A 23,495-nucleotide genomic window follows, 5' to 3' on the forward strand; every position below is an offset into this window, starting at 1 on the left:
TTTATTTTTACTTTGCTTCGGATATATTGACAGGGCCACAAAAATGTTCATCTCGGGCCGCGAGTTTGACACCCCTGGTTTAAAATATTGCCGATCGAAATGGGCTACAGGTGGTGCAAAGCAGAACTCTCTGCCTATGGCAACACTTCGCTTGCTTTCACCATTAGCGTGTGGATAGTTGTAGGTGAAGGAAGTCCGTTAGTTTCTGTCTTGATTTTCAAACAGGTTAAAGAATTTTTAAGTTGAGATACTACATGGAACTCAAAACTTCAGGAAACTTAGTTCTAAAAGCTAAAAGAAAGCCTCATTGAAATTTTAGAGAATATTTATGAAAATTAAATGCAAAAAATATTACGGATGGGGAGAATTTTGATGTACATTCCCCTACAATTGATCAGAGAAGGAGACAGGAGAGGGAAAGGAGGAGAGTCAAGGTATGGAACCGATCTTCTTGGCGTATTCGAGTGTTGCGATCGCGAATAATGCAAATTACTGATTAAACTCAGCAATTATTTTTTTGATTTAAAAAATTAAGGATAACGGTACGGTAATTTTATTTACGTCGTACTAAAGCTTCACAATGGGCTATTGGCGAAGATCTGGGAAACATCTCTGAGGATAATTCGGAGACAACATACATTATGTCACATCCCATTTTACTGGGAAGACACATTCATCCTCCTGCAGATCGTAATTTCGACCTGAACCAGAGCAGGATCAATTTCCCATCCAATTCCCCCAAAGGTATGGATTTGTTATGGGAACTTGGAGAACCTTATGACTCCGACCTCCGACAGATTTAGCGTGCACCAGTCACCATTCGGTGATTGGTGCACTGGTGTAGGAGTCTTTTTGCACTCGGGAAGTCTTCGGCCGATGGGGATCGAACTTAAGATCTCTCGGACATGGGCCCAAAACCCTATAAGGCAGACTATCCTGGCCTTAAATAAGGATAACAAAGATTCCTTTGTTTCTCTTGAACAGTAGGTATTATGCAGGGATTGATATTAATTATGATGGAAAAATTGCTGGTTGAAATTCTGGGGTCTGTCTTGAAATATTTTAATTCTTGCACATAATAAAAAAATTCTTTCACACCCCTTCTCCTCTCCGCTCCTCAAGGGAAATTATTATTTTTGGATTTAACTGGTCCCATGATTCCAATGCGAGACACCATCAGAAAAAGCTGAACTAATTTGTAAATCAGTAAATGGGAAAAAGATTTTTATAAGATTTAGCTGTTAAATTTAAGATTTTTTTCATAATAATTTCTTCAAAATTGTATAAAATGTTATTTTTCTAAACTTTTATTTTGTATCAGTTGTAGTTCAGTTAGCTCCAGATTATGTAATAACGTTCGTGTTTGTCGTAACGATCACGTTTGTGATGTAGTGTTTGACGCATAAGTGTCAGTTCCTAATTTATCATAAGGCATCAAAGGCACGAATCTAATAACATTTGGGGTCCCTCTAAATAATGTACATTTTATTAATATTCTGTTTGTTTTTCCTTAAAGCGTATCTCTTAGAATTACGAGTGAAATAAATCTGAAGTAAATATAAGCTCAAATTTATTAATATATTCCATAATTTACTGTCCCCAGATTTCTAAATCAGGCCGTTGACTCAAGCGATTCTTCTAGCGAGTTTAAATTGGTTTGCAATAAAGAGAAATGAGAAAAGCGTTGGTAAGAATAACCATGGGAACTATGGACTTCACCATGAGACCATTAATCAACCGGTTGTTAAAGAATAGACAGCTTTGAAAAGGCCCATGGTGGGCGTTCAGTATTGTCAACAACGCGAACTTCTGGATAAGTGCCTCAAAATGCCCACCCATAGATTAGTCTTTGGTCAACAATTTGAATCTTTTAATGTATTCAAGCCAACACAAAAGTTATTATCTTATAACAGTGTTTCCCAAAGTGTGGTACGCGTACCCCCAGGGGTACGGGAACAGCTTAACGGGGTGTACACGCTCTTATGCGAAATATCCTACAACTAACGAAAATTTCAAAAAGTTATATTTAAAAACAAAGCTAGACATGAAAATTAACGATTACATATTTTTCTATTGGCTATTTATTTTTGCAGAGTTAACAGTTAATAATTAGTGGTGTCAACAGCCAGTTGTGATTTTTAACTTTTGGGCAATTTTTTTTTACAGTAAAAAATACATTCATTTTTTTATTAGTGGTACACAGCGTTACAAAAAATTTAGAAAGGGTACACAAAAGTCATAAGTTTGGGAAACACTGTCTTATAACAACACTTTATTAATTAAATGTAGCTTATTAAATTTTTTTAATAAGCTACCGCTTAACCAGCATAATATATTTTAATACATGAAGTACTCTTTAACCTGATGAATTTTATACATGAAGTATTCCGATGCTTTATGGTTTAGAAGCGATCTTTTACACTCCTGAAAGGAATAGTCTCCTGAAAGGAAATGAATTCTTTGTAGTTGGAAAATAATTAATCACTGTTCATGAACTGCCTGCCACTCATAAAAAAGAATGAAAGAAATCCTGCCCAACGATTGCGTAATAGAGCTCAAGTGCTGATCATCTAAACCAACCAAAACTACTATTGACTCACAATGCTTCTTGGAATTAATTTTTGTTTATTATTTGAGGGAGTTATTGAATTTTTTTGTTTTCATAAAATGAAATTTAATGTTTTAAAAATCAATCACTTTTGTCCCTGTTGAAAGCTCCAACAGAAGTTCTTAATTAAATTTTAATTTTAAGTGAATAAAAAGGTTTACTTTAAAAGTTATTCATTTCTTCTAAAAAAAATTTCGTTGGAAAATTCTGGAAACGTACACAATATTTTTAATTATCATTTTATTTAAAAATTTTCATTCGTTTTTGTGTCAGCCGGTCCGATGTTGCGCGCGCTCACTTTGCTTACGATGCCATGTGGAGCGCGATAAGCTAGAATTGCCGGTATTTCTGCGGATGACGAGACTCATTCGTATATGTTTATGAAAATACAACATTCCTAATGTAAAATTGTTTTTACCATATTTTATTCGCTACACTCATCATGGATTTAATCAGCATTTTGGAAAAGACCGTTTCACCTGGTAAGTTGAGAATAAAATAGTATTTTCCTTTGTGTTTCTTGCAATTAAAGGGCCATTGCAAATCCGTTAGGTTAGGCTTAGGAAGTAGTGTTTTATTTAAACCAAGATTTTAATCGCTGTTTGTCATTACATAAACTTTTACAATAATATTAATTATGCCTTTTACTTTCTAATGTCGGGACTCCATGAAGAAATATGTTTTCCATTTCTTAATTTTATAATTAAGTTTATAGTTTTGTATGGAATCTGTTTTATGACGTACATTGTGAAATCCCTCTATCACTTATGTAAAAACGGTTAAAAAAGTGATTTATAAATCTTTTTGGGAAGAATTTGTGCGTATTTATTAATCCCATGTGTTGATAATTGTGTGATGTTAAATAATTGGCGAAACAAGTTCTCATATATCTGCGGATCACATTTTTTATTCGTTGTGTATTATGAACGTATTAAGTTTTAAAAATATTCTCCTACATTTATTTTAAGGAAAAAACGCTTTATCTTTTCATTTTTAAATTGTTTAAGTGTATATTTCTTAATTTTGTATGTCAGTCAACAATCGCAATATTATTTTCTATCTTAACTAATAACCTAATTAAAAGTACTAATCTTAAGAAATTGTTTCACTGTGGTTTGTGTTTAAAAGGATACAATGTATTTATTTACTTGATCTTTAGATTTTAACTTGGGGTAAATTCATAGTGAGTTTGCAATTGATTGTGACATATGATCAAAATTAAACTTGTAATTAAGAGTTTTACCTGGGGGTGGCTAAGAGTTATACTGCTTGAGTTGGTCCCTTTCTGAGTTGTTTTGCCTGGAAAGTGCCAAAACTTGGTGATTATTCAGCTTCAAATTTCAATTGAGTGCTGCAAACACGTAAATATTAGTACTTATTTGCATAAATTAATGTTTTCAATATTATGTTATAATACTTCATATGCAATAATTTGTGATTTTATTTTTAAGTCTTTGATACTTATGTTGTCGAAAACAAGTTAGACATAAAAATCCATAAATTACCTATATATTTTCGATTAATGAAAGTTCTTAAATGTCATGCTGGCCAAGTTAGCCTACAAGCTGCATGTTTGAATTAAATCATGTGTCTAAACTTTTAGTATGTTTGTATAGTAAGTTTGTATATTATTAGTTCACATTTCCATAGTGATATCTGTACTTACCCGCTAGCTTAACAATCGCCCCAAAAGGTTTTTTAACTTACTAAAATATATTATATAGTAGTTTGCTCAATGTTATTACAAGTAATATCTTTCACATTGGTCTCATTCTGTGTATTGTTTCCTAGCTTCTTGTGGCTATTTTCCAAAAATTGCCATAACTTGGCAATCTTTTGGGTGTAGATACTGATACAGAAATTTTTGCTTTAAACTGAAAACGTATGAAGAAACTTGTTATTGCATAATCTGTTTCACTTACCGGAAAGACAAGGAGATATTTCCGTATTGTGATCTGTCACGCCAACTACAATCTACAAGGCGCCAAATTGATTTTAAACTGAAATTTAAAAAAACCCAAAAAACCTGTAGACGTTTGCTCTGAGGTGGCCACGAGTTGTTTTCTTCAAGCTGGTTCATTTCTGTGATGGTTTTTTTTTTAAATTTTTTTTTTAGTTCTTTGTGGGTTGCTGCCTGAAAGTTGCCAAGACTTAGTTATTCTGCCACAGATCACAATACGAAAATCTTTCCAGACAGAATGAAATTTTAATTGTTAAATGTTAATTTTGCGCATAAAAAAAGTAGCTTGCTATGACATTGTCAAATTGAATATTTTTCGAGTAGAAATTGGGGGTAATTTTTCTTAACAAATATATTATTGAAGAATTAAAAAATATTAAACTAACTTGGTTTTGTAAATTCATATTCATGGTCAAAAGTTTAAGGAGTTCTTAATTTATATTTTGGCTGTATTTTATATTAAATATTAACATGCACGGCTAACATGGGTGCAAGTCTTCCGTCCCCAGGACGGATTTCCGTCTTTCGAAAATATCCGCGGACGGAAACAAGACTGACTCGAAGGCGGAAATCGGAATTTTTTTTCTGTCCATAAAAATATTTTTTAGGTCTACGTTATTGGTCTAATGTCCTGTTGTTATTTTATCAAAAGACAGATGAATAAATATTTTTTGTACAGTATTTAATCTCGATGTATTATAGTAAAGCTTTCTTAGATAGTTTGCATATGTCGAGGGGGTATTGTGTATGTTAGGTATTTCAGTCAAAAAATTTTCAGTCTTGGCCTTTTTTTCCAACTTGCACCCATGACGGCTAATCATGTAAAGGTAAAAGTAATGCCTGGCCAAAATTTTTATATGGTCAAATAAAACAAAAAATTTTTGGTTTTATTCAGGGTTGGGTTTTTGACGTCAAAAAGTGGTTTTTGACATGACAAGGGTATAATACTGGTTTAAACCGTCAAAAACCCGTCAAAAATGTCAAAAACTGAAGTTTGCCAAGAAAATATATAAACTTCAAAACTACCAACAGTTGCCATGCATTATATTAAAATTTAATTATACTATAGGTAATCAGCAGGTTTTAAAATATTTTTTAATTAAAATTAAGGTAAAATAACAGATTTAAAATCTCAGAAATTTATATTCAAATGCATGTGCAGAAAAATTTTGCACAAAAATTGTTTAAATATTTATATTTAAAAAATTTTTTTTTCTTTTTGATACTTAAGAAAATTAAAAGTTTATTACTATGTATTTTTGACATATAAGGAACATATAACTAATATTTATAAGGAACTTACAAGTTATGTTGTATAAATACAAACTTGATACAAGATACAAGTGAATAAAATTTTTTTTTTAATGTTATACCGAGTATCTTTATTATCCAATATGTTAATTTGAATTTAAAAGTAGTTATATTTATGAATAATGATAAATATAATTCATATTTTTTTATTATATTTATTTATAATTATTACACTTATCATTTTAAAACAATTTTTATGTCTAAATTTTTTTTTCTCCACTTGTATTAAAAATACAAATAATGCATATCTTGAAAGCAAGAAGTAATTATTCAACAGCTGAATATTTAGATATTCAACAAAACTATATCGTATTCAGCAAAATGAAATTCACAAGTATTTGGATAAACTAAATTTTCAGCATAGTAAATGAATAGGCTGAATATACTGTAAATCGACACGAACTACTCTGTGTATTTAACAGTATTATTCTTTAAAAATGTCTTCTTATGTATTTAAAAATGTGTAAATTTCTTAATAATATCACTGCAGATTTTCAATAACACATGAAAATGAATACATAGTATTACAAAAGATGTGAGTTTTCAAAAGTAGGGGAAACATGGGAGGTTTGACCCACTTTTTACAAAGGTATTTTTATTATTTTTTTGGTATGCAATAAAATTGCAAAGTTGATTTTATTTGTTAGCTTATAATGTTTGCCATCTTTTCCCATAATTTTTTTTCTCTTAAATTATTTTCATTTTTTTTAATTTTTGATTTTTCAAGAGTATCCAAACTGGATCAAACCTCCCCACTTGAGGGAGGTTTGACCATACCTAAGGGAGGTTTGACCCACATAAATAAAGGGTATTTAAAGTCGCGATGCAATAATTAAATGTCCTTAAAAAAGTTACTACAAGCTATAGACAATAATAACTAAAAGAATACAATAACTTTTTAATTAAAATAACAAATAATCAGGACCAAAATGTTCAATGAATTGAATTTCAATCAGTATAGATTCTGATACTTAGAAATATCACAGTCAAATTTTATTTTCAGTGCAACTCTTTCGGTGCCTCCACTGATATTTGGATGAGGGAGCTTAATAATATCTCCTTGGGACACTGTTGCAACATCTTCTATCTGGGGATAAATAAAACTAAAGCTGCATGGATCAGATCTTCTAAGAAAATTTAATGTGAGATCATCTCCATTTTCTTTTGTGACACAACCAATATAATGCACAAAACTGGATTTAGTTGTGAATTTTGCTAGAACAAAATCTCCAACTTCAATACTATTTGTGGAGTCTTTGAAATCATCTCCATCTTCATTACTTGAGACGTGAAAATTTTGGGATTCATTTTCACTATCTGAAGACAGAGCAATCTTTCGTTTTTTCTCTTGTTTCTTGGCACTTTTCTTAATATTTCGTGTAGTTAACTTAATATTTTTACTATTGTGCCGCTCTTCAATTTCAGTTTTGACCGGGGTGTCTGTTAAAATTCTTGACTTGATACGTTTTCTTCCACCCCTGCCTTTTCTAGGTCCTGCTTTGGGAAACGGACGCAGCTGCTCCGGGGTTACTAGAATTTGAGTAGATTCTGATGAATCAGGTAAATTGGTAACACTCGCAGATGTTGAGGGATATGGAGATGCTGGTGGCAGATTGTTTATGCTAGTCGATGGTTTTGAAGATGCAGATGAATTCATAACATCTGGATCTGATCTATCTGTGACATTAGATGGAAGAAAATCAGATTCAGAAAAAATATCGGAGTTTAATGGCCATATTCCTGTACAAGCAAATCCACTTTGTATATTTTCTGGTGTAAAAGCTTTTGAAAATGATCTGCCAACCAAATGTGGAATGTCATATATTGTTATAGGTTTACCTGGATGCATGATCATAAAATCACTGGCAGCAGAATTGTAAAACATCTTAAAGGGACTGAAAACAGTTTTATCAAGAGGTTGTAATTTGTGACTCGTGTGTGGTGGCAGAGTTAACAGAGTTATCCCGTGATCTTTACACAGTTGCAAACCCTTAACAGATATATGTGATTCATGATTGTCAAGTATAATCAATACCTCCTTATCTTTGCTGCATTTACTAAATTTTATGAAATGATGAAGGTATAATTGAAAGTTCTCTGCTGTCATCCATCCACTCGGATGAGCTGCAGCTTGCATTCCTAGAGGCCCACCCCTTGTCATTATTTCTTTTACATGAACTCGTGGAAATACTAAAAATGGTGGAATTGATGTTCCAATTGCAGAGATACCACAGCACATTGTGACTAAAGTTCCACGTTCTGCAGAGGTGACTTGAGACACTTGCTTCTCTCCTTTCATTGCAATAATTTTTCGTGATTTGTGTACGGTTGTGATTCCAGTCTCATCAACATTGAAAATTGCTTCCGGGCCAAATTTCTTTTTTTCCAAGATGCAGTGCAAATTATTGAAAAACTCTCTGACGGTTGTTTTATTGAAAGCAGTGGCTCTGGACAAACTAGTTGATTCAGGCTGACGTAATGATAAATTTGCATGCCTGTGAAAAAAACCCTTCAACCAATCATAACTAGCAGTTTTGTTTAAAGTCCAATTTTCAGGAATTACTTTATTATTTGCAACAGCATATTGGTAAGCTAAGTTTCGCGTTGCTTTTGAAGTTAAACCATAATTTAACTTTGAAGCATGCAGTAAATAAGCTTTAAGCACATGCTCTTCTTCATTGGAAAACACCTGGCAAGAAACATGGTTTGCCTTAAATTCTATTTTGCCATCTTCTGATTTTTTGTATTTATCTACATATCTGCCTAAAGTTTTTCGGTCGATTCCATACTCAGTAGCTACAGCTCTTATACTTTTACTCTTTTCAGTTACTAACAAAACAGCAGATTTCATTTTGGTTGGAGATACCTTGCATCTTTTATTATTTGACTTCCACAAAAAAGGCATCTGAAAAAGTTAACTCATATTTTAACAACCATAAAAAAAGTATTATAGTTAGAAATACAGTATCTCTAACTTTGTTAATTCTATTAATATACCATAGTAGACTCTCTCTTATTCTATAATTGCATAAATTAATCTCACTCACAATGTGTAATAAAATATTTATGTGTAGTGTGTAAAAGTAAAACATTTGATATAATTCAAGGATTTATTAAAAGTAATAATGGATTAGACAATATTAATTTTATAAACTAATTTTGAGGGAAAATCATTATTTCCAACTTAATTTGTTAATTTTCATATCATAAAATATTAAATACTTAAGTTATATTGAAATCCAGTAAGTGATGAATTTGAAAAATGGGTTGAAATTTGTTTGCCAACAAAACAGAAAAGCAAATTTTAGTTGTGTTTAGTTTTAGAAGAAACACAGTGTTCCAAATGAATATTATTTTCATTGCTTTAAGTGACTTTGATGTCAAGTTAAAAAAATCTTTAATCTGAATTGAAAGCAACATTTATATTTAAAACTAATTAAATATTGTACATTTAAAAAATAAAACAATATCACATGAAACTAAATAGGGAGGTTTGACCTGGGGCAAACCTCCCAGAATTGATGTGGGTCAAACCTCCCTTAACAACCATTTTGGAAAAAGAGTTAAAAAACACATTACAATCAGAAGTTAAAGTAAAAAGTAACTACACTGTCTTTTAGCATGTTAATTTAAGTATACAAACAATTCAACTTACTTCTATATATGTTACTGACAAATGGCACAGGAGAGATGAACCTGCAGCAACAGAAAAAACTTTTTGGGCTGAAAAAACTATCACTTGTGATTACTCCTAGATTCTAGTTGCAAATGGCTACCAGACAGAAATAACAGGTTATTCTACTTGATGTTGTGCTGCCATCTAGTGCTCATCAGTCAAATACATGTTTAAATATGAAAAAGGTAGGGTGGGTCAAACCTCCCCTATGGTCAAACCTCCCTTGTTTCCCCTACAAGATTTTGGTTACTATTCAAAATATAAGTGTTTCTTCAAAATTTTAAATTTATTTTTTCTAGAACATATTTAGAAACACTATCCTTTAAAAAATATATAAATTTTATGTATTAATTAAATTTTACATATGAATATAGGTTTTCGACATTTTTGACAGTGAGGTTTTTGACGTGACGGTTTAAACCATGGTTTAAACTGTCAAAAACTGTCACATGTCAAAAACCTGCCAACCCTGGTTTTATTTGATTAACTCCTAACGGTTTTAAAATAAAATATTCTTTACATTAATTTACTTACTAACATATTGATTATTCTATTACAGATAAATCTGAGCTAGAGGCTGCACAGAGCTATTTGGAACAAGCTGCTCAAACTAATTTGGTATGTGGTCTTGTATAATTTGTTTCTTTCTGTGTATATCTGAATGTAGTTCAAGGTTTAAAAAAAAATATTCTTTGAGGTCTGATTATATGTTTTAAGTTTTTGACTTTTTAAACATGAATAAATATTTCTTAAATGATAATTATTAAAAATATTAAACAGAAATAGTTCTTGTAATGGTAATTATGCAGTAATGCAAGAAAAAAATGGTATGTATTCTCATTTCTATTGAATAAAAATATTGTGTGATCAGTTAAGTTTTCTTTATGAATAAAAAAAGTTAAAATTTTGATGCTAGAAAATATGGATGAGATTTTTCCGCTTTTTAGCGGATTTTCACTTTTATCTCTAGAATTTCAGCTTTTTTTTTTTTTTTTTTTTTTTTTTATCAAAAATTCAGATTTTCTAAAAATTGCACTTTTTTTTTTTTTTTATAAGTATTCCGCTTTTTCAGAAAATTCACTGATTTTCAAAGAGAAACAGAAAATTCAAACTACATAGCTACCAATCCTTTCTCATTTTCACTTATTTTAGCTATTTTCTCCCCTTTTACACGCAGCAGACAAGATTTTCTGAATTTTCTACCCCGCCCTCCAGATAGATCCGATTTTCGTAGTTCAAATGACGGTGCTTCTGGCAAGCCTTTTAGAGGTCCCAAGCCTGGAATCTGCTAATATCTCGGTTCTTATTCACACGATTTTAATATCAAACATAGCTTTTCATATTTGCGTGTTGCGATTTTTAATTTACACGATTTGAATATTGTACGTTACGATTCTTATTTACGAGATTTAAAAATCTGATATTGTGATTCGTATTTACGCCTTTTTAAAAACCTATGTAGCGATTGGTATTCATGCTAGTTTAAAATTCAATGTCTTGATTTGCTCATGCGGTTTATAATATCAAACATTGATTTTCGTATTTATATGTGATTTTAAAATAAGGTTGGGATTCACATTCATGCATTCTAAAAATTATGCATCATAATTCCTATTTATGCAATCTAAAAATTACGCATCATGATTCATACTCACTCGATCTAAAAATTATGAATACTGATTTGTATTTACACGTTTTAAAAATTCTATATCCCAGTTTGTATTTTCTCATTTTCAAAATCGTTTATCTAGTTTCATATTCATGTGATTTCAAAATCCATAATTGTTATTCATATTCACGCAATTTTAAGATCAACTATCGCGATTCTTGTAAGAAATAAATTTTTTTAAAAAATTAGTTACTATAAAGGTGACTGTTTTTCTAACAACGATTATTAGTATAAGTAAGTGTTACAACATCAGAGAAACTGGAAGGGAATATATATTTAAAACTTACATTCTGTGCTTGCAAAAAAGAAAAAATAGGATTTGTCACAAGATGTTTGAAGATAGACTAACGACTAAATATAGCAAACATAAAAGATATAGCAAACAAAAGCAATCATTTAAAAAGGGATTTAATTTAATTTTTTTTTTTGGAAAAAGAGTTAATTAACTCATCATCAAAATTTTATTTATAATTGCTGTTATTTATGCTATAAAATGCAAAATTCTTATCAAATAAAAAATAATTATCTAAACAGTTGCTGATTGTCATTTAATTTTTCAAACTAAAATAGCAATTTTTGTATGTTAAGGAGTTACTATATATTTCTACTTCACTGTTATTGATATGTTTCAGAGGGCTCTAGTTAGATTAGACTATAATATGAACATAATGATTCGGTCCATTGTTAAAAAATTTTTTCCAATATAATTTAAAAAGTAATATTACTGATATATTTGCTATAAATCACATAACAGTATTTATTAAAAGAAATGAATATTAATGTAAATTCTCAGTAGTTTTAATTGCTAAACTAGGTAGTTTTTTAAGTAATAATTGTCTCTCATGTGAACTGAGGAAAAATAGAATTTCCAGCTTTATTTTTTCAATTGGTAATTTTTATTTTCACTAAATGTTAAGTATCAATGTAATCATTTATATAATAATAGATTAGTACACAATTGTATGTCAACACATTATTTATTACCTTAAACTGTCTGGAATTTATTATTAAAGGGTTTCGCTTGCGTAAAATTTACTATCGTGGAAATTCAGCTTTTTTGGCTAATCTCATCCCCGTAGAAAAATAAAATTTTATTACATTTTTTGACTTTTTAACATATTAGTAAAATAATAATGGTAGACAAAATATGATCAAAATGTGTTAAATTTAAAGCATTTATCCAATTGCTAAACTTAATTTTTTCAGTGACAATAGTTATTTTCAATTTAACTGTATTTTTTAGCTTCTAGAAAATGGTTGGTAGTAGTATAATATCATGTCAATTATGAAACTTGGTGTACATTTTTTTAAATATAAATTGGCATCAAATTATTTCATATTGTAACCAGTGCATAATCAAAATGAATTCTGTTTTTTTAAAAAATAATGCTGTTTTAAGAACATTTGAATTAAAATATTATTGCATTATTTATTTTCAAAATTAACATTAAAGTACTTAGTTTAGCAAAAATAGTCAACTGGATTTTACACAAGTATTAAACATCTAAAGGATATTTCCCTATCGTGATCTGCGGCAGAATAAGTGGCAAGTCTTGTCAACTTCTGGGCAACGCCCCTCAAGAAATTATGAAAAAACATTACAGAAAGGGACTAACTCGAAAGGTTGCATATTTAAAATCTATATGGCACCTTGGCTATTGTAGTTAGTGCAACAGATCACGATATGGTAATATCCAACATCTGTCAGTTTGTCTTGATATTTACACTAAAGATTGCTTCTTTTTTTATTCATGTCTGCTTATAATTTTAGTATTATAAGTTCTATTGCCCTCTAAGTTAAACTATTTTTTTCATGATTCTCAATACTATTATTTGCAAGTTTATAATTATTTATAAGATAATTAAATTATCAAATTATTTTTGAAAACTTAATTTTAAAAAAAATAAGAAAATTGTCTTATATTCAATTTCAATATTTTTCTATTTTTAGCCTGAATTTCTGAAGTCATTGTCCAATGTACTTCAACATGCCAATAATTCTCCAGTTGCACGAATGGCTGCTGGCTTGCAGCTCAAAAATGCGCTGACTTCAAAAGACCAAGAAATCAAGCTTAAGTATCAAGAGCGTTGGCTACAATTTCCTTCAGATGTGCGGAGTTTTGTAAAACAAAATGTATGTATTAATTAGGAACCACATTTCATTGTGTTTTTGATAGTATAAATTTCTTTTGCTGATCATTTGTTGATCAGCAAAAGATCATTGATCCCTAATCTATTTGTTTACCAACTGTATAAAATTATTTTCATAACACTAAGCAGAGTTGTACGTTAAATTTAAAAATAATTCAATTATACTTCATTCCACCTTAAGTTGGCACTGGAGAGAAGGGTAACCGGATTACAGGCATTGTCATGGAAACTGGGTTACTCTTTAAGTCGGTTGGGGGATGAGGTAGCAAAAAAAGTAGAGAAAGTGGCCAGTATTGGCTTTAAAGAAAACATAATGAGATATTTAAAAAAAAAAAAAAAAAAAAAACCAAGAATCTTACTAAAATTTTGAACAGAATACAGAAAAGAACATGCTTTTTTTAGAGCATTTCTAATAATTATTTAAGATACTAGTTGTAAGCTGATTTTTCTTATTATGGTTTTTAAAAAGTAGATTTTCTTATTATGATTTTTAAAAAACAGATTTTCTTATTATGATTTTTAAAAAACAGATTTTCTTATTATTTTTTAACTAAACGAAACTAATTTTAACAACAGAAGAAAATATATATTTAAAAAGATTTTTTTTTTTGTTGCTTAAATCTAATAAAAAAAAAGCTAAGATGCTCATAAATACTTTGTTTCATATATTTATATGCAACTTTTTTTTGTGGATTAATTTACATTAATTTATCCCACTTTGGTGTTTTGTGAGGGAAAAAAAGTAAACTCAGGCAGGAAATCATTGATCATGTAAAATATCATACCTGTTTACTGTTTTTTTTTATAAATAAAAAATAAATAAAAAATTTCTGCAAATTTTTTTTTATTTTGCTATAAAAGTAATTTTTTTCTGAAATATATTTAAACAAGCTAAAGATGAATAACTTACAAGAGAAAAAAAAGCTATTGATTAATAAGTAACAAAATAATACAAACTAACAAGAAAAACATGCTGACAATTAGTAATTAGCAACAAAAAAAGAAAATCTAGCAAGGAATCACAACAAAAAATTAACAATTAATGCAACAAAAAAATCAATAACTATAAAAATCGACCTCATAATAAATAACTAGTAAGAAACAAGAAATTGTAGATTAACATTGTAAAAAAATTGATTAACAGTTAATAACTAATAAAAAAACAAAACAAATTAACAATTAAGTGATGTGCGTGAAGCGAAATAAGAACTACGCAAGAGATAGGACACTTAGGCAAAGGCAAGGATAATGGAAAGAGCTGGCTGACCAGTGTAAAAACATAGCCAACGCGTTAATTTCCTTGGCCTTGAAAACTAATTCAGCTCCAAACTAAAACACCTTCTTTGTACATTCGCTTTACTGAGAAGGTATTTATAAGTTAAATTCATTTAAACATGAAAAACTTTTCAATATTTCAAGATAAACTTTTCTTATTATGCAACATTTATTTATATTTGTACACGCATTTAAACTGCAATTAATTCCAAAATAGTGAAGAACTACTTTTCAAAGGCGGAGTATTACATTCCCTACCCTTCCCTGCAGTGCCAACTTAAGGGGAAACATAGTATAAAAGATTTAAATTAATACATTGAAACAGATTTGGTTTCAGCTTTTGAACCTATGAATCTAATAATTTGAAGTTTGTTGCTTTTGTAACTTCACCCAAATTTTTTTTTTAAAATTGTTAGGTTGCCTTTTTTGTTAAATATTTTTAACCAAAAATTTTTTCAGCTGTAGGACAAAAAACAAATTAATTGTTTTAATTTTCTGAATATTTCGTAAAATATTGCATATTTATTAAAAATATGTTATTTAATAATATGATACAAAAAACAATTTTAATTTATAAACAATCAAAACAAAAAAGTAACAACAAAACAAAATTAAGAAGTGGTGATAAATATTATTTGTAAATATTGTTGGATGAGGTACAGGTAAGAACTTTTAAAAACTTTATTTCATTTAATGAGAGCCAATGATATCTGGTTTTTTATGCATTTATTATTTCAATGAGTATGTTATGCAATTTTTCTTTTTAGTGAGAGTGCATGAAAATGGCATGATGACTATTATATTTTTATGATTTGGTGTATGCATTCTGATTTTCTCGTTTTGAACAATATTGGAGTAATTTTTTAAGAACAGAAACTAATTTTTATATGTTACTTTTTTTAAGCATACTTTAAGTGTTTATAGGTTTTTTTTTATTAAATTTTATTCTCAATTTTAGAGATCTTTATTTTGTTTTGTGACAAAAAAGCGAAGTTAGGAAGGAAAAAAAAAAGAAACTTTTGTTTTGTCCACTGGCTTGACTATTAAAATTTTATCTAATTCAGTTTTGATTGAAAAAATTTATCTCCTTAGAGTTAGTTCAATGTAGTTCTCACTTCTTAAAAGATCTCAAAATCAGTGTTTTTTCTTAAATTTGAGAAAAATTAGTAGCACTGGGCGATGTTTAGATTTCGGCATTGTGATGTATCGTTACACTAATATTTTACATTTGGTGTTGTGTAATTTCAAATTCTTGGACTTTTTGATTGATAAATTGAGGCAATTATATTGTAATAAATTCAATAATCAGTTACCTTACAAAAAATGCCATAAGTTATCTAATTATCAACAATATATATATAATATGCGGTATCGCTTCGCGCTGTCGTGCCACAGGTCCTTGGTTCGACCCTTGGGCCGGGCAAGGCCGACTCAGCCTTTCATCCCTTCAGTGGGTCGATAAAATGAGTACCAAGCATGCTTGGGAACTAACACTGGGGGTTCCGCGTTCGGCTGACCACCTGACCGGAACATATGCTCCCGCACCCCAGAGCCCAAGGTCAAGAAAACTGAGATGGGCACAGTCGGCCTTGGCCCACTTAATGGGCTGTCGCGCCACTGAGTTAGTTTTATATATATAATATATATTTTTAAATGATTAAATCTCAAGTCGACATGATACATTAAAAATTTTAATATCTTGTGAAGGAGGGCTTGCAACCAAAATTAGTTCACCTCTGCTTATGTCATTAAATAAGTAATCATGAATATAAGAACCAAAATTAAAATGCACATTGAGATCATTTATAAATGTCTTCATAAACAGAAAAATAAAAACTTTGCTGAGAGAAATTGATAACTTAGGAATAGCTGACGCTAAAATGCACGAAACTTCCCAGTCACCCCTTCCTATCTTTAATTTAGTTCATTACTATTCATAATGAAAAAAAGCTCTTTGCACTGAGCTTGCAGTTATGGATTTAATGGCCAGGAGAAGTGCTCATCACGTGCACTTGAAACCATCGTTGTACTATACGAAATAATGCTTAACCTGGCACGTGTAGTCGCCGTTGCCAACGATACATCTGGAAACATTGTTTATATTGGTAAATTTCTGATGCATCGATGCCTTATAAATTATGCAAATCAACAGAAAATCAAGTAATTTGCAATTCAATTGCATCAAACTTTTACACTGCCTTATGTTTTCGACCATACCCTTTACAGACGTGCCAACCTAGCAAAATTAACATTCAGGAGTTTCCCTAACAAGAATTCAGGAGATTTCAGGAGGGGTAAAAAAAGGTGCATGGTATGCAACATTTGGCACTTCTAAGGAATTTTAAGTAAAAAATTTATTAAATATAAGAATGCAAGAAATTTTACACACTAATAGAGCAATAATTGTTTAAAAATATTAAATGGAAATAAAATAATTAAACACAGATTTAGCAACACAAAACTATATTAGGTAGATACTCTTTAAATAAATACCATTTCCTTAATAAAACATTATTCAAAAACCCTTGACACTGTAATAAAAATACACAAAAACTTTTAAAAAATAAACAAATTGAATAAGTATTTTATTTTAAAAAACCAATTCAATACTAATGTCTGTACAATAAAGAACCAATTATCCGGGATGCTCGGGACCATCGCTATCCCGGATGTCTTAATTTCCCGGTTTCCTGGATCGACAAAAAAGTGTCGTTAATCGATGTTTTATCAAACCCAAATTACAAGGAAAAAATGTAAACACATTTTAAAGTAAGAGAAAAAAGAAAAGCACTCCTAAATCTAAAAAGGAAAAAAATTGTAGAAAAATAAAATTTAAAAGAATAAAAAAATTTGCAAGTTTAGACAAGAAAAACAAGTTTAAAAAATAATTACGATTCCTAAATCAACTAATAAACAAAACCAATGATTAAATAACGCAATATATTTCATGGGGGGGGGGGCGAAAATAAAAGGAAAACCTATTAATCTAAATAAAAACAACACTTGAAAATTATCGAACCGAAACGATAGTTAAAAAACGGCACTAGCATAAATATTAAAACCTAGAACAAGGCAAGATCAACGGACTTTAAAAAAAAAAAAAAAAACTAATGAAAAAATTTGGTAATACAAATAATTTTATTGAGTGCAAAATTTATCATGAAAAAGAAAAAAAAAAACGTAGTGGAATCAGAAAAACGAAACTGCAATCTGCTTCATAAAATAACTGTATGCTTAAATTAATAAACAATTCTCCTTTTTTTTTTTTTTTTTTTTTTTATAAAAACGCGATTTTTAATTAAAGCAGGTGTGATTCCACATCAAGAAAAACTTGCGAATGATACCGCACTTCCAAAGAATCAGAATTTATTCAAAAGAAAAACATTTTATTTTTATTAATCGATGTCAAATAGATAAATATATTTTTCTCTTTCATCTTCTGTTCACTGATATGCATGTGCAATGAATGCATTTTCCCCACCCCCTCGTAAATCAAACTAGCAAACGAAATCATCATGCCACTCCTTTGAGTTTAACGACCTAAAAGAGAATAAAGATCTAAAATCTTCAAGGTCGCGGAAGAAATGACGTTTCTCTGGGTAAACGGGGAAAAAAATTCTTCCCTTCCTCACATTTTCCTCTACTCAACTTCAAGGATTAGTCCAGTTTCCGCTTTTTTTTTTCATATCGTTTTAGTTCAAAATGGCGGGAGAACCGAGCAAATTTTTTTTCCGGATTATCTGGATACCAGATAAATGGTTCTCTACTGTATGCATGAAAAAAAGAGTTGCAGACTTAGCTCTCCGCAATTAAGTCTTGCTAAAGTCATTGGTACATGATTTGTTGAAATTGATCCATACTTCCGTTTCGACTTAAGACATCCTTGAAATTTTTTTTTTTAAATATACGAAGACTAAACGAATAATTGATATCACGTTGCTAGTTTACGAGCTTGTTGCCAACCGTGGAAAAATATGCATTAAAAACTATAAAAACAGCAAGATACAATATCAATTCCAACTATCGAGAGTACGAGTTTCCCCACTCCTGAACGGACGTCACTCGATAACGACATGTGACGTCATTGCATTCAACTCCACAGGAAAGAAGAGGAAGATTTCACCCGCCCCTAGTGTAAGGGGGCGGGTGAAATAGGAGTGTTAAGAGGTAACGTTGAAGAGGGGGGAAAATAAAGCATGTTCAGCTACGCTTCAGGCAGATGGTAGTTTGATAAGAGGGGATGGAATTCAAGCTGAAAGAAAAACTTACCTTTGCACTCGCGGAAAAATTAGGTAATTTTGAGTTTGGCCGTCGATCGCAGTAAAATTCGGGAGTTTTTCAAATCAATTCCGGAGGGCGGGAGAATAACTCAAAATTCGGGAGACTCCCGCAAAATGCGGGAGAGTTGGCACGTCTGCCTTTAAGTTCCGTTCCTTTTCATTTGAAATTTTGCAATGATCTTTTGTCAGGGCAAATCTTTGCTGTTATTATTGAAAAATTACTATTAAAATAGAATAATTTTTTTTTCTTTCTGTTTTAGTTGTTTTTCTTAGATCAACTGCAAATGGCCTACATAATTTAAATTGCCATGTTAAAAATATTTCCACAATTTATTTATTCCTCAGTGTAGTTAATTATTTTTGTTTTATTTATTATTTTTGTAGGTGCTATCTGCCTTAGGAACAGAAACTCTCAGACCTAGTTCTGCTGCACAGTGTGTAGCTTATATTGCTGTTGCTGAGTTACCTCGTGGGGAATGGCCAGATCTCATTTTATTACTTACACAGAATATAACTAACATAAACTCCACTGAAATGACCAAAGAGGCAACACTAGAAGCAATAGGATACATCTGTCAGGATATAGTAAGCTTACCTATTGTATTATTTGTATATAGGCATAGAGAAATGTTTGTAGACTAACCAAATAGTTATTTTTACAGGCTTTCTTAAAATTTGTTCTATTTTTTACAGCAGTTCTTTTTGACAAGGCTTCGAAAAGTATTAATAACCCAAAATTTTTGCTAAAGTCTATCAAAAGCTATCTAACTTTGTATGATAATTTAAGTCAATCAAAAGTTAAATTTTTGTCCTAAGTGAAAAATCGATTTTGTTAAATTATTTAGTTGTGATGGTTTCAAAAAACCTATTACAGTTTCAGGCGGAGAAAATTGTCTTCTGTAAAAATACTAAGTTTTTAATGTTGCTTTTAGCATAGTGTTAAACTATTTGCAAATATATCTATTTCAAATATTTGATTGGGATTCTAAAAACTTATTACTATTTTAAGTAAAGTGAAAATATAGTCTTTAAAAATTGAGTCTTCTATAAAAATATTAAGTTTGCTATGGATTAAATGGTGAAAAAAACTATACCTTCTATTTTTTTCAAACGGGGAGTTCCTTGAATCTATGGTACTATTTTTGTATTTTGAAACAACATAGTTAAATTTTTAACGTGAATTCAGGCATGCAATTCTTCAGCTGTTTTGCAGAATTCTGTGAATCTCAAGACTGTTGATTCACAGACTTCCGCGAATCAAAATTTTATATTTCAACAACAAAGTTTTATCACAGTTCCGCTAATCTGAAATTTTAATTTTGCTAATAGTGTAAAATCTAGTTAACTGTTCCAACCTTACCAGCACCATATTTTTTTCTAAGTTCTCATGCACACGCAATAACTACTTTTTTTTATGCGGATTTGTTCGAGAAAAACGTAACTTCATATTTCATAATAGCTTTGCTGCATTGATTAACTACTAATTAATTGAACTGATTTATTAACTAGAAAAATGGTGTTTTCACTTTTTTTTTTAAAATTTAGGTTTTAATGAGTAGCAATTTTGTTTAATTCTGATGTGTAACAGAAGAATTAATTAATCAATGTGATACATTTATCCCCCTTTTTTATTTGGCTCCAATTAATTTTTAATATGATATTATGTCATATAAATCTTGAATCACGTATTTCAGTAATCCTTTTTCAACACTATTAGTATCGTAAATATGTATTTCAATCTTATTAGATAACAAAAAATTTCTTTTCTCTTTAAATCTTGTATATATATATATATGTTTTTTTTGTGCATAAAAATTATATCTTTTACCTTCAAGAGAAGAGGAAAAAAAATAGTAATAAATTAAATTTAAAAAAATTTCAGATAATTTCTTCCTATAATCACATGTGTATAAGTTGCTTTGTTACTACGTACATAATTTCATATTTGTTGTTTAAGTTTACTAGCTCTTTTGACAATTACTATTATGTTTTCTATAATTGTAGATTGCCTTTTATCTGTATTTCTGACTCTATAATTATGAAAAAAAAATATATTTTAGTTATTTTGAGCAAAATTATATTTTAGTTATTAATTGATTTTTTAAATTAAAGTAATTTATAAAATCTATAAATTTTATTAATGATAAATAACTCAAGGATGAATAACTGTTTCTCTTAGTTTTAAATTACAGCAAATAATCGCGAATTAGAAAAATTATTGTTCAAGCTGTGTTTAAAAGATTTTACCCTAACGCAGAAAAACACTGGTGTTTAATGCTGTAATTCGTAACCATAATTTATTGAAATGCTATCTATAATATATTTCACTTATTTTGACTTAAACAAATACAACATAATGAAAAAAGTATGAAAAATATATTCAATAAAAATTCTTTTTCAAATATATCTTGCTATTTTAATATAGGAACCAGATGTTCTTGTTTCACAATCAAATGACATCCTGACTGCAATTGTTCATGGGATTAGAAAAGATGAACCTAGTGATCATGTTAAGCTAGCAGCAACAACTGCACTTCTAAACTCTTTAGAATTTACCAAAGCCAACTTTGAGAAGGAATCTGAGAGGCATTTCATCATGCAGGTCGTGTGTGAAGCTACTCAGTCTGCTGATACTAAGGTGGGTTTAAAAACATGTTTTGATAATTAATGTAGAGCGAAGTTATTGTTTTGAGATACGAGGAACGGCCGTTCTCATCCTCAACAATGCTCCTGCTCACCCATCGAACATGACATCCTCGAAGAGTTCAAGTTTATAAAGGTCTTCTATCTACCATCTAACACCACTCCTATCCTGCAGCCCATAGATCAGCAGGAGATTTCTGATTTTAAAAAGCTATATACTAAGGTTCCGGCGCTGCTTTGAAATGAGAGTACACAAACCTCACCCTTCGAGAGTACTGGAAGTACCACTTTAACATTGTGATATGCTTCAGAATTATTGATCAGGCCTGGCTGAGTGTTACAACGAGGACCTTGACCACTGCATGGAAGAAGCTGTGGCCTGATCGAGTCTGTAGCCGAAAAATTGCACTGTGGCCTGAGTCTGTAGCTTCGAAGATTCAAACCCGAGGTGCCAGTGGAGGAAGATATTGTGTCTCAGGGAAAATCCATGGACCTGGTAATGGGTGAGAGAGACATGAACGAGCTTGTCGAGGAGCACTCTCAGGAACTGACGACCGAGGAATTACAAGAGTTGCAGTCACAGCAGCATTCGGGGCTTCTGCGAGAAATTGGTTTTGAGGAAGAGTCAGAGGTGGAGGAGGTTATCTCTACAAGTGAGCTAGGAGTTCTTGCGAATGAGGGAGAGAATTTCACAGTTCATGGAAAAGAAACCCCCGAAAAAGTTGCAACTGGTTGTGCATCGGAGTTATTTAATGACACTTGCCTAACTCATTTCTGCAGCATTCTGAAGCGGAAGAAGATACAAACCCCCTTGGACAGTTTTTTTAATCCGGCTAAAAAAGCAAAGACCAGTGAAGAGAAAAAGCAGTAACTAAAATTAAGCATACAGTAGCATTTAAGTTGTGTGTAAGTTGCATTTAAGTGACCAAAATACAAATATGTATGTACACTTTATAAAACCAGTTTTTTTTTTTTGCTTTACATTCTCTTTTATTATGATTTTATGCAATATTTGTCATTTATAAATACATTTTTCTTATTCAAAAACACGTAACAAAAACAATCGGGTGTAGCATTTTTGGGGCTGGAGCGGATTAATGTCATTTCAACAGGAAAAATTGTTTTGAGATACGAGCAAGGTTACATAACGAATTACACTCGTATCTCGAGTTATCACTATATATATATATATATATCTATATATATAGATATATATTGTCTAATTATGATGTGTTTAAATAAATGTGTGTGATTGAAAGTACATAACTTTTTCTTATCTTTTCTGTAAAAGAAAGTAATCTATTTTCACAATGAAAATTGTTTCTTCCCCTAACTTAAATTTTTGAGTGAAAATATTTCTTTTTAATAAGGGCAATAACCTATTTATTTCAGTTGACCTTTTTAGATGAGGATTCAAATTAAAAGATGACAAGTTTTTTTACTTACTGGCTAGTTATTAGACTTGAGACAGCTTTTTTATAATTAATATCAAAATTTTCTTTAAAAAATTGCACGTAAAAGAGAATGGGGTATGGCTGGGCACCTCTTGTGTCAAAATTAGTTTTTTTTTTCTATGAGAAACTGAATTTTTTACCCAAGAAGTATATACCATATTGGTGTTGACTAATTCACAATGTCTGTGTAGATATGTGTTACTTTGTCAATTTTCTAATGTTCTTTTGTTTTTAAGCTAGGCTTATTTATTGGTCATAATAATTATTTTAGTCCAGCTTGTATGTATCCTAAAGATTCATACTTTAACTTTATACTCATACTTTTTAAGATCCCTTTTACAAAATTGCAGTTTTTATGTAGATCTAATTAATTTTAATTTTAGCATAAGTTATTTTTGTTTAAGGTCCTGTGTAACAAAAGATAAGTAGATTTTTCTATTAGAAAGTTCATTTTTTACCTTTTAGTTA

The 23,495-nt window shown here is 30.2% G+C and overlaps 2 protein-coding genes across 3 annotated transcripts in view; one reads left to right on the forward strand and one right to left on the reverse strand.

Annotated features, from left to right (window-relative positions):
* Nucleotides 1–2,695: 2,695 nt before the first annotated feature.
* The window catches only part of Fs(2)Ket (Importin subunit beta Fs(2)Ket), a 53,262-nt gene continuing 32,462 nt past the window's right edge, over nt 2,696–23,495 (forward strand). The window contains exons 1-5 of one of the 2 annotated variants that reach the window (XM_043041885.3): nt 2,696–3,090; nt 10,115–10,173; nt 13,176–13,358; nt 19,315–19,515; nt 21,356–21,568. In XM_043041885.3, the coding sequence (XP_042897819.1) occupies nt 3,051–3,090; nt 10,115–10,173; nt 13,176–13,358; nt 19,315–19,515; nt 21,356–21,568 (696 nt within the window). In that variant the 5' untranslated portion in view covers nt 2,696–3,050. The remainder of the gene's footprint in view (nt 3,091–10,114; nt 10,174–13,175; nt 13,359–19,314; nt 19,516–21,355; nt 21,569–23,495) is intronic. The other variant, XM_043041884.3, reaches the window with a different exon arrangement.
* On the reverse strand, nt 6,472–9,788 carry LOC107442021 (uncharacterized). The gene is made up of 2 exons (XM_016055462.5): nt 9,535–9,788; nt 6,472–8,784 (listed from the first exon to the last, which is right to left on the reverse strand). Exon 2 carries the CDS (start codon nt 8,782–8,784, stop codon nt 6,832–6,834), a length of 1,953 nt encoding a protein of 650 aa, XP_015910948.2. The 5' UTR covers nt 9,535–9,788; the 3' UTR covers nt 6,472–6,831.

Source organism: Parasteatoda tepidariorum, chromosome 7 (assembly GCF_982258835.1).
Source record: "Parasteatoda tepidariorum strain Cologne lab strain chromosome 7, Ptep-v5.0, whole genome shotgun sequence".
NCBI lineage: Eukaryota > Metazoa > Arthropoda > Arachnida > Araneae > Theridiidae > Parasteatoda > Parasteatoda tepidariorum.